General features: G+C 46.7%; 1 protein-coding gene across 3 annotated transcripts in view; it reads left to right on the forward strand.

Moving 5' to 3' along the window:
* Positions 1–12,336, forward strand: part of CHST8 (carbohydrate sulfotransferase 8) — a 446,833-nt gene that overhangs the window by 102,480 nt on the left and 332,017 nt on the right. For all 3 annotated transcript variants that reach the window (XM_088451136.1, XM_088451139.1, XM_088451137.1), the window contains exon 2: positions 10,017–10,251. In XM_088451136.1, coding sequence (XP_088307262.1) covers positions 10,056–10,251 — 196 coding nt within the window. In that variant the 5' untranslated portion in view covers positions 10,017–10,055. The remainder of the gene's footprint in view (positions 1–10,016; positions 10,252–12,336) is intronic.

Here is a 12,336-nt window from a genome sequence, read left to right on the forward strand (position 1 = left end):
CTTTAGGATCCCTCCGCCCCTGTCCGGCTCTTTCCGCCGGACGTCGGAGCGTGTGCGCGCATGCGTGACCTATAGGTCGCGCATGCACAGTCCCGACACTGCTCCGAAAGCAGCAGTGAAAAGTTTCACTGCTTCAAAAAAGAGCAGTGAAGCGGCTGGCGGGGACAGCTGATATCGCATCAGCTGTCACTGCGCCGGAGCAAGTCCCAGCAGTCCAGATAGAATTAAGCCAACGCATTTTTTGGTCTTGGACAACTAAATTGTGACCAATTACGTCATATATAATGTCTGTATATTGTATGCACCACATGCATGTGTTCCCACATTGTGTTCACGGAGAAACGTCTATATTTCCCTGTGTGTAGTATGCTCAATTAATAAAAATCATCTTCAGCAGCGTGCAAGAGAGAGGTCTGAATATCTGCATATTTATATGTCCAGGGCTGCAGATAGAGCTCAGTTATGCCTCTTCAGAGATGTAGTGAAATGCATGTGACTCTGCATCGCCTGTAGTTGGGTGGGATTAGTTCCAGAGCATGGAGCACAGGGCCTGATTCAGAGACGGACGCTCTGGACGAGCGCTCGCTCTGAATCAGAGCGTTTTTTTTTTTTTGTTCGGTCTCCTGGTCGCTCGCATAGCTGTGGGTGACCACCCACAGCTATTGCGAGCGGCCAGGTTGATGGTCAAGACCATCGCGACCATCGGGCTTTCGACGAGACCCTTGTGGTAGGGTCTCGTGGCCGCAAGCCCCAGAGAGCTTCTGGCTCTAATAGAGCCGGAATCTCTCCACTGACATCACTGGTGATGTCAGCGGGGCCGCCCCCAAATGGCAGGCGTTCCCTCGGGAACGCCTTCATTTGGCCAGCCACCCCCCCGCCCGCCTACCAAACGGAGCGAGCTGTCAACCACCATCAACAGCTCGCCCCCTTTGGTGCGAGACCCGGAGCGACGGAGCACCCGTCGCTAGCCGGGTCTCGGGCATGCGCGCGACGGAGCTGGCTCGGGCATGCGCGCGACGGAGCTGGCTCCGTCGTGCACATGCCCGGTGGGCAAACATCGACCCGGTTGCGAGCGCTCAGCGCTTGCGACCGGGTCTGAATCAGGCCCACAGTCAGGTCTTTATCAGCCCATCTGTCTAGATCAGGGTCAGCCAACCCTGGTACTTGAGCTACCAACAGTATATGGGAAAGATTTCTGGACTGCACGACCTGACTATATATATATATAATGGGAGGTGCTACCTGATGAGACTAATTGCAGGCACAGAAACAAACAAATCTCAGGTGCACAACTCCAAATTATTAATAATATATAAATGCAATAAATTTTTGCAATCAATAGAGGTTTTTAGCATAATCATGGCCAAGGTTATGGGCCTATTCACCATATCCAGGTAACCTCTTTCGGTATGTCCCTAACATGCTAGGGTTCAAATCCAGAGCGCAGGACCCCCCAAAACTGGCCCAGCCAAGCTGCCCCAGTACACCACCATAGTAAGAAAAGTGCAGTGTAAAGAGATAGTTAGGAGCAGCTGCAGCTGCATATAAAGAATGAAAATAAAAAAGTGAAGCACATATATATTAAACACACAGTGAAGGGTTAAAATCTGTTATAAAGGAAAATGTGTTATAATGCGGTGCCCTGAGACAGATCAACCAAAGCAATCCAGGGGGACCCATGCCCCAAAAATGAACCAAAGTTGCACTACAGTATATAACTTGTAGGACTTACCTAGAATTGTGCCTAATACAGTGTGCATATACATTACCATACTCCATGCTTTGAAACCAATAAGGAAGGGTGCTAGTCCAGAATGAGGGCGTCTCCCTCAGAAGTGCAATAAAGCACATTAAATGGAGTATATAGGAAAGATTTCTGGACTGCACACCCTGACTATATATATGATGGGAGGTGCTACCTGATGAGACTAATTGCAGGCACAGAAACAGACAAATCTCAGGTGCACAACTCCGAATTATTAATAATATATATATATATATATATATATGCAATAAAATTTTGCAATCAATAGAGGTTTTTAGCATAATCATGGCCAAGGTTATGGGCCCACCCACCATATCCAGGTAACCTCTGTCGGGTAGGTCCCTAACATACTAGGGTTCAAATCCAGAGTGCAGGACCCCCAAAACTGGCCCAGCCAAGCCGCCCCAGGGCACCACCATAGTAAGAAAAGTGCAATGTAAAGAGATAGTTAGGAGCAGCTGCAGCTCAGAGGGGGAGGGGCAGTTATGATGCAAATTAGGTCCTGCATAAAATAGGCAAGTGTGCTCTTTATACAGCGGCGTAACTAGGGTATTTGGAGTTCAGGGCAAGATGAAACATGGAGGCCCTCCCCCCATGTGCGCATGTAGAAAAAATGGGCATGGCCACTGAAAAATGGGGTGTGTCAACATGACACACCACCATTTCTCGTCACTCTGGGAACATTTTCATTCTATATGCTCCTTAATGCCCCCAGTAGTAGTGCCCTTCATGCAGTGCCCACTGTAGTAGTGCCCCTTATGCAATGCTCCCTGTTGTAGTGCACATCATGCAGTGCCCCCAGTAGTAGTGCCCTTCATGCAGTGCCCACTGTAGTAGTGCCCTTCATGCAGTGCCCTTCATGCAGTGCCCACTGTTGTAGTGCACATCATGCAGTGCCCCCAGTAGTAGTGCCCTTCATGCAGTGCCCCTTATGCAGTGCCGAATGCAGCATGGCCCCTGCCGTCGCGCCGTTGCTCCCGGCATCGCCAAGTGTATATGCACCCCCGCCGGGACCCGGCGCACGATACATCGTTAAGTGTTTACTCAGCATAACTCTATCCCTGGTGCCTAGCCCTAACCTTCACCCTAGTACCTAAACCTCCCATTCAAATACCTAACCCTCTGCTGCTGCAGCCTAATCTTAACCCTCCAGTCCCTGCAAATTGTCGACGTTCCCTCCAGTCCCTGCAAATTGTCGACGTTTCACATCTCTAATTGAACATGTTGACATTCTGTAAATGGTGACTTGTTCAATGTAGACATTCCAACAGTGTCAAATCTGTGGTGCCGACATTATGAATGTGAACTTTGTAAATGCCGACATCTATCCTGAAGGGAGTATTTTGTTTCTTGATTGTTCTATTGTGAAAACACCATAGACTATATCATATTTCGATCTTCATTTGCTGCACCTGTGCCTCACGTTGATATGTCCGGTAAATGTAAATATTAAATGCACGGTGCGGAGTTCCTGCAACTGTCATTAACGAAACGGAAAATAACGGGGTATACAGCGACTTGTAGATTTTGAATTGCAGTTTTATTTTTTATTATTCCTTTTTGAATTCTTTCTTGAGAACACATACAAACCAATTACATGGTCTTGTGTGTGCCTATATCAAGGCAGACTGTACGAATACATGCATTAGAATTTCATGGCTGCTTTGCTGCTTTCAGGAGATTGATTTAGACAGATCTCTGATTGATTATTTTTTCTTTGACATATTAACATGTTCTAAGTGAATCAGCCTCGTTGAGCTGCGGTAATTTGCATGCTGCCCGTACAGTCTTAGGAATTAGCCATCATTGTAAAGGAGCTTGGTGGAGAGAAGCCAAATCCTCATTGAGCAGCTGCACGGAGCTGGTCTTATCACCTGCACAGGAAGCCCGGGAGGAGACAGGGACCAGTCTTCTGCTCGGTGCGGCTTCCATCACATCCCACTTACTGAATAATTGCTTCACTTCTTCAGCTTCTGCCTTTGCCAGGCTGTTGAAACCATGAGAACGCTGGCAGGTTAACTCCTAGCTGCCTGTTGTCCAGGATTTCCAGGGGGCAGTCCCCACTTTTAAAGATTTGTCCCCGGAAATGTCCCTATTTTTTACATTAGTCACACTAAAATTCCTCCTTTTCTGTAGGCTAGAAGTAATTCTTACTATATGTTGTTCTATAGGCTCTGCCGGTTGGTTAATTGGCTTCTCTGCGGTAGGGGGTATAGAGTGTAAGCTTCATGAGGGCAGTGAGCTATTACAAAGTCTCTGTACTGCACAGGATAATAAGTAGGCACTATATAAATGTTAATAAATAATTCTCCTAACTTTTGGCTCCTGCACTGCAGGGGTAGGGTAGGCACTTCTCCCGCAGTCTGCCCACTTCCTAGTGAAGTGGGCATAATTGGGCGAATTTCCGCAGCGATCGCGATTCTTCATGAATCATGTCATTTAGCCCCGCCTCCTATTTAAATTTGCGCCAATCGCAGATATTTACCGAGAAGGAGACTGATCTTAATGAGGCAACCCGTCAGGCCCCGCCCCCCTCGCAGCCCACCTGCTTCTCCTCCCCGGGCTTCTCTCGGGGAGGAGAAAATAAAAGTAGGCAAAGTAACCAACATAGCCAGCTTGTATTTTAAAGTTGTTTCCTACTTTCTGTGGCTTATTTGTGATAGGGTGAAGCCTTTCGTCAGTGAAAAACGGTGTTCTCACCAGATATATGTATTTTCCCACTCTATCAAAGCATACCACCATGCTATTGCCAATTGGGCTCATTCCGGCGACAGTTAAGCCCTCATTCAGACCCACTCGCGAGCGGCTGTCCGCTCGCAAGTGGGTCGATGGTCCCCACTGCGCATGCGCACGACAGAGGGAGCTCCGTCGTGCGCATGCGCGAGACCCGACGAGCGAAGGACTTTTCTTCGCTCTGAGTGTCTCATCAAAGGGGGCGTGCTGTCGATGGTGACTGACAGCACGCCCCCTTTGGTGGGCGTGCCGGGGGCGTGCCTGCCAGACGGAGGCGTTCCCAAGGGAACGCCTACCGTCTGAAGCCGGCCCCACTGACATCACTACTGATGTCAGTGGGAGTGATTTTGGCTCTGATAGAGCCAAAATCACTCCTGGCCTTGCGGTTGAAAAACCCAACCGCAGGCTTTTGCTCGCAGTTTCGATGGTCGCGATGGTCAAGACCATCGCGACCATCTTATTGCACGCTCATATATGCTGTGGGTGGTGACCCACAGCTATACGAGCGTCCAGGAGGACGCTCCATATTAATGGAGGTGGGCCCTGATTCAGAGCGAGCGCTCTGGTCAGAGCGTCCGGCTCTGAATCAGGGCCTTAGTCCTCTCCTCATTATCACCATATCACGATGGTGATGGCAGATTATATTTATGTATTGAATCATTTATTTTATTCCTTTAAATACGTATATATTTATTTTAAAGTATACGATTCAATCTGGAGCAAAATAATGTTTTGGGTATTTTTGGTTTTCATTGTTGGAGTTGATGTTCATATACGTACAAACTCTTCTGCCGTCGATGGACCGTTACAGATACCGTCGAATAATGCTTTTCTCAATGGGTCATGTGACACGTGACATCACTCCTCCCCCAATAATTAGGACATATAACACAAGCGTTGTTACATATATCACTCGAGAATTGTATGTGTGCCTATTTTATATGAACGCACAAATCAATACGATACAATATTCTATACTAGCCGGCAGATTTGCCGAGCCATTTACAGATTCATCTGGAGCCGTAGATAAACCCGGCATAGGCCGTTTCAAGTTTATTGGTTTTCCTCTAAATATTTAATCATAAGGGGATTCACGGAGGTGTGGGCCCCACTGTAATTATATTGCACGTTTTATGTGACAGTCAGACTCGTAAAGTTTTATAGATGCCCAAGGAATTAAAAGTTGGTCTCCGGAGCTGACAGACGTAACGAAAATCACGACGATGTCAGCAAAGAATGTGTCGGATAAATTGCGGCCCAAGTGCTGGAGCGTAATAAATTGGGTAGTGTATAAATTATCTGGGCACACTGCAAAGATGCCAGTCTAAGGCTCGATTGACGGGTTCTCTGCTCCGTCTGGCTCGGAGATAAAAGTTGCTGTGTTCTTTTTCGGCATGCGTGGCAAAGTGAGCGAAAGCCTTCTGCCGTACCCCACAGCGCTTACAACACTCAGAATGACACTCGGGGTCCTCTCTATGCCCAGGAGCTGTGACATGGAAGAGCGGCTGTCAGAGGCTTTCTCTTCTGGGTTTATTTTCTCTCCTGAATTGGGATGTCAAACCCCTCCAGGAGAGCCGTTTATCTGCATCAGCGGATCCTGAAAGGCCCAAGCACATGAAAGCGCCGCGTCCATTAATTCAGAAATAGACTTGACAAATGATTTCCATATCGCTTATTGGAATCTAATCCCCAAAGTGGGGACTTTGGAAAAGAAATGGATGTGTCACTTCTAATGATGCGTTTGGAAGGGAGCTGGACGGACAGGAGACACCCTAACATCCATTGCACAGATCAGGAGGGAAAGTGCTCGGCTTACGGTGTTTCAGAAGAAAGCAGAGACCTTAACGTGGGAAATATAGTGTTGTGCTGTTAACCCGTTATTGTCACTATTTTAATAGCGGTGCTGGTTTAAATGGACCATTTGGGTTTGATACACTGTGTTATAGGAGGAGATGTACTAAGCCTTGGGGAGAGATACAGTGGTTGGGAATCTGTATGTAATCCCCGGCGGCTGAATAGCGGCCGGATCAAATACAGACAGCGGAAGACCACCAAATCCCGACGGGGGGTGGTAAGTACCCTAAACCTCCCCTCTCCCTAGCCTAACCCTCCCTTAGTGGTGCCTAATCCTAACCTCCCCCCGTTGGTGCCTAAACCAAACCCTCCCCTCAGGGGTGCCTAACCCTCCCTTTCCCTAGCCTACCCCTAACCCTTCCGGGGGGGTGGTGCCTAACCCTAAGTCTAGAACCTAAGACACCCGGCTTACCTTCATTCGGTACGCTGGGTGTCGGGATTTCGTCGTGGGACTAACGATAGGCATTGGGATTTCGACTCCTATCTTTAGTTCCATGTCAGGCTTTTAGTGTCAGGATTTCGACGACCGGGATAGCGGCCGCCGGTATCCTGCCTACATCCCCATTGGATGAAGATAAAGTACCAACCAATCAGCTTTTAACTGTCATTTTACTGGCTGTGTTTCAAAAATGAGTTAGGAGCTGGTTATTTGGTACTTTTTCTCCATCCACTTTATCTCTCTCGAAGGCTTACTACATCTACCCCTAAGGGCGTTTTGATTTCAATGGTTTCAGCCTGTCCCATTTTTGGAAATAGTATGCGGATTTCCCTAAAACTTTTCATAGAACTTTCGCTTCCCAATTTCTGACAGAAGGTAGAGGTCCATCCTCCCTCCTGCCTGATGCAGCTTTGTTAAAATACAGGATCCTTTCTTCAACTTCCATGGTTCATCTGAGGCAACCTGCGGCTCTCTTTACTCTGTTTGGTAATGCTGAGACTTGTAGTTCCACAACGGCTTGTAGAGTCACCGATGGCCTAGCTCTTATTCAGATGTTGAAATAGGGGTAGTCAACCCAAGCATGGAATGAAATACAGTACTGTACACCAATCTAACAGTACATAGTACAAATCTGAAATGTATTTTGTTAGGGAAAAAAAAAAATTTAGGGGCCCTTTTTTTTTTTTTTTAATAAATCACTGCTAAATTATCTCTTGATGCATTTCATTTCGTAGAAATAACTTTTTATACATGCATTTGTGCAACCTGCAATCATTGATACCCATAAAAAGGTGAGGGAATTGCATAAAGCATACCTCCCGACTGTCCTGATTCCAGGGTCAGGTCGGTCAGGACATTCAGGGCCGTAGCTAGGGTAGTGCGGCCGGTGCCATGGCACAGGGCACCACAGGGCAGGGGACACTGTTTGGGCCTGTCAAATTTCTGTTTATTATCATTCTTGCTTGTAGCTTCCTCTTATTTCATCCCCAGCATCTCCGGGCTTCTCCTATCTCTTCCCTGGCCCTTCCCCATGAGACCATTCCCCTTTTTTGGGTGTATTATGTCCCTTTGAAAAATGAGGGGGCGCCAATGCTCTTTCTGGCACAGGGCACCAAAAAGTCTAGTTACGGCTCTGACTTGCACTTTCTTTTTGTATCATAAATGCTATAGGTACCCACTTAGGCTCCCTTCCCGCCAGTGAAAACCCCTTGTCGCTGACATACTGTGGAGACAGCCATACACTAGCAACGAAATGTCGCGATCCTAAGATCAGTGAAATCTAGTGTTGGATTTCACTGATTTGCTGATCACGATCAAATATGATCGTGATTTGCAAATCGGTGAAATTTAACATGGATGATTTCACTGATCCTCCGACAGATCGCGGGACATCGATGGTCGGCATTTCCGAACGGCGGACCGCCGCTTCTGATCCGTTCTCAGGATTGAGCAATCCGTCGCCTAGTGTCTGGGCCCCTTTTAAATGCATTTTTTTTGTCAAAAAAGACCGTCTGGCGCTAGCAGAATACCAAAGAACCTGCTAAGCTCACTCGCGCCAGGCATCTCACGCCCTGCGTGGCATGATGTATCTACAGGTGCATTTTATTAGTGAATTCTAACCTGACTGCACTAACCCCCCCATGCCTTTTTGGATTTGGTTAGCACAGTGTTTGTGCAGTGTCTGATGTATTAATGGTTTGGCCGTGGTGTTAATACATAGTGATAGGTGCAATGTACCTGTAATTCCTGCAGGTCCTAATAAGAATGGCTTAGCGTCACCGATGTGCGATCTGAGGACCTGGGCTAGTGCTTTTCATTATTGCTCTCCTCTCTTGTTGGTTGTTTGATCACAGTGTTCGGCTTCAGTGACTGTGTCAGGAATGACATTTGCTTTGACCTAGTTTCTGTTATGACATTTGCAGGCAGCTTAGTCTATACTCAATATGAGGGTGGAAGAGGTGAGATAGAAATGGACAAAAATCTAATAACCAGTTTGCTAAAAATAAAATGATTAAATTCATTTTTCCTTGTGATTTATTTCACCAGTCTCGTGTTCTCAGCATGGAAGGAGCTAGACTTAGAATCTGCTTTCCTGTAAAATATTTGAGGATTAAGCACTGTATACTCTACCGTGTCCCTGTCTCCTTCACAAACTAGTGGCAGCCATTTTGTGGGCTTACCCAATACTCGAAGGGAGAACAGCCAATCATAATTGCCAACTCTCCCTGAAGTAGTAGGAATCTCCTGGACTCCCTGAAGAGTCTACTAATCTCCCTGATTGCACCTTACCCCCAATATGAAGCTGTTATATAACAAAAAAACTATATACATTCAAATGGTATTATCAGTGCCATTTCCCTGCATTGGTTATAAGATACAATGATCCCTATTTTAATATATGTTTTCTTTTGGACACTTATATGGAACCACTTGTAAAACACAATGCATGGGCAAGCCCTAAAAAGTATCAGTGTGCTGTCATCACCAAGTAGATCTTACTAACTGCTTTGGGGCTCATTTACGTTTGGTTGTAAGTCAATGTTATGGACGCAGTACACATCCACTGTACCGCCGACCTCAGAGGTGTTGCTCTCACAATCTCCCTGACATGCATTTTCAAAAGTAGGCAAGGATCAAAATTGGCCCTACGCCCCACTTCCCAAGTATTGGGCCCATTCTACCCATCTGCTAGGAAGCAGTTACCAGACTGTAGCACAAGAGGCAGCCATTTTGTGGAGGCAGCCATTTTGTGGGCTGAAGAGAATGCAGCCTGTCTGTTCCCTAGGGACTAGCGACATCACCCATGCCTGAGTGAATTCCGCCCTTGCAGGCACATGGGGTATTAGCAAATGCATTAATGCAAGATCAGAAATAGATGGGACCAATAATAATACTTTACATACTAATAATACTAATATTTTTTAATAATTATTATTCTAATAATTCTATTCTAATTATATATATATATATATATATATATATATATATATATATATATGTGTATGTATGTGTGTGTATATGTGTATATATATATATATATATATATACACGCACAAATAATATCATCCAATATATACGTTTTATGCCTTCTCGGACTATACTTGGACACACTACAATCGCTCTCTCCGCCGTCCTGCTATTCTTATAAGTCTGTCACAAGCTATATTCATTTGGTCCATAAAAGTTCTGAGAAAGCATTCATGGTCTTTAATTCTCCTCTTGCAGGTGCGACCTGAGGGGGCCCTGAGGTGAAAGGATGAGAAGATGAACGCTGAGAGACCCTGGCGGTGGCCGGCATGGTATATTCTCTTGGCTCGATGCGGGATTGATTTGAGAGGAATAATTATGAGGCTGACCTACATGTTTTCCTTCATCTTACTGTTTGGAGTTGCCGGCCTCGTCGTTTTCATCCATTTGCAGGATCCCGTAGAACTGGTGAGCCAGCGGGGATTGGCAGCAGGTCAGTCTTCTTAATACTCTCTGTGTTCATGATCTGAGCTAATTTTCTAAAAAAATAAATAAAATAAAATGGCTTTGATTTGCATATTCGCTCTTTGAGTGGAGAAAAGCCACAGAGATCTGCTTGGCCGGTAAGATCAGTGTTGAACTGGAATATATTCCCTCTGTTGTACAATGAGGGCCGTGAGGAACAGATGTAGAAGCAAACTACCAGTCGCCCAGCCCTGCTTCTTCATTGCCATGTCTAGAATATATAGCGGGAAATAAGCGAATGACAAAGTGCGCAACATGCCAGAAGCATAAATGCAAAATTTTTTAAGAAAGGACATTATCATACTGTATGTAAGATGTAATATACAAGGGTAGAGATGAAATATACAGGGCATGCGTACAGATTTGTCCTCATACACTGGGCGGGATGTACTAACCTTGCAGAGTACATCCCGCCATGCTTCGCATTCCTACTGATCGCATATGCGGTAACATATGCGATCGGTAACGCAAAGGGCAGCTCTTCCAATAAAGGCTGTCCTTTGCGATGTGCGCTGTGCCGTGGGCTTCCAGGTTTATTACCCAGGAGCCCATCTGAGCACGCACAGAGTGACGCGGCGGACGCGGGGCATGCTGGGAGGGATCCGATTGGATCCCTCATAGCAGCGCGATGCGGTAGAAGCCCATAGGCTTCTATAGGGTAACACAAGCAAAGGCTGGTGGAGACCCGGCGGCAAGGTGATAATACATACGGAAAATGCGGTAAAGCCCCGAAAACGGGGGTTTTACCGCATTTTCCGTTTAGTACATCCCACCCACTGTGACTCAAGTCGCGCCAAATAGCCCTTTTCTGCGGCGACAGGTCCCAATGCGACTCACCCGCGCTGAGTGTCTTTTTCACCTAAATAAAAGCAAACGGAAGCGGCTAAACCGCATTGCTAGCGTACGCTGATCACTGGGGCTTGCGGCACTTGTACATCTGTGTGCAACGGAGTCTGAGTCTGTGTAAAACGCGCTTTGATACCAGCGGCCGCAGATTTTCCTCACACCAAGCGCTGTTGTGCTACATTTGCCACTTTGTACGCGTGTTAAAGTCGCAGCCAAGCGCCTCTGGTGCACTGTGAGCGGCTTTTCCCTGCGTCTGTGATGCGACTAAAGGCGTATATCCACCACACGATAAAAGTGAACGATAACGACATCGTTATCGGCCAATCGTTCATTAATCGTGCAGTAATTATGCCGGCAACGATCAGCGATGCGCGCTCCCGCTGGTTGTTGTCGGCATTTGTCATCATCGCCTTAACAAACAGGCCAACCTGACAATGATCGTTGGGTGGTGCAAGTTCGGGGATGAGGGAGGGCGCCTGCACTGACCGACATATCGTTCAGTGTAGGCACATCTACTGCACAGTATAAGGAATGATTTAACGATGTTGTTATCCTTCAATCGATATTTCATCGTGTAGTAGATATGCACCTTAGGGCACAAAACTTACAGAATAAAGTTGTACACTGCTCGTCTCGAGGCAAAGACACGCAGTGTATGAGGTCACATCTGTAACATAAGGATCCACAGGTGGACGTGGTGGGGAGGGGGCGTGCCAACAAGAAAACGAAAGAGAGGAGTCTGCTCATGAGACCTTAGGATTTTTCACATTGGTCAGCAAGGAGAGGAGATTCTGTCAGAGGCGGCCATCTTAACTGGCCTTAGATATTTAGGTGGTGTATCTGCCAGAGGTCCATTCAGGTGCCACGCACACCTGAATTACTGGCTGTTATGTCTGTCCTCTCCATGCTGTCTGCATTGCAGGAACCACTAAAGCAGGGGTCTTCAACCTTGACCCTCCAGCTGCTGTGGAACTACACATCCCAGCATGCACTGCCATAGTTTTAACATGCTGTTATCTCAAAAAGGTGGCAGTGCATGCTGGGATGTGTAGTTCCACAGCAGCTGGAGGGCCAAGGTTGAAGACCCCTGCACTAAAGGTAACTGAACAGGATTGCCACTGAAGGGTGATTTATGAGGGGGTGGCTACTTCATTGGGGGCTCTAAAGTGACCAATTATTTTTAATCAACAGTGTAACCATATTGCTT

The sequence above is a fragment of the Taudactylus pleione genome, unplaced genomic scaffold, assembly GCF_031769625.1.
Source record: "Taudactylus pleione unplaced genomic scaffold, aTauple2 ptg000537l, whole genome shotgun sequence".
Lineage (NCBI taxonomy): Eukaryota > Metazoa > Chordata > Amphibia > Anura > Myobatrachidae > Taudactylus > Taudactylus pleione.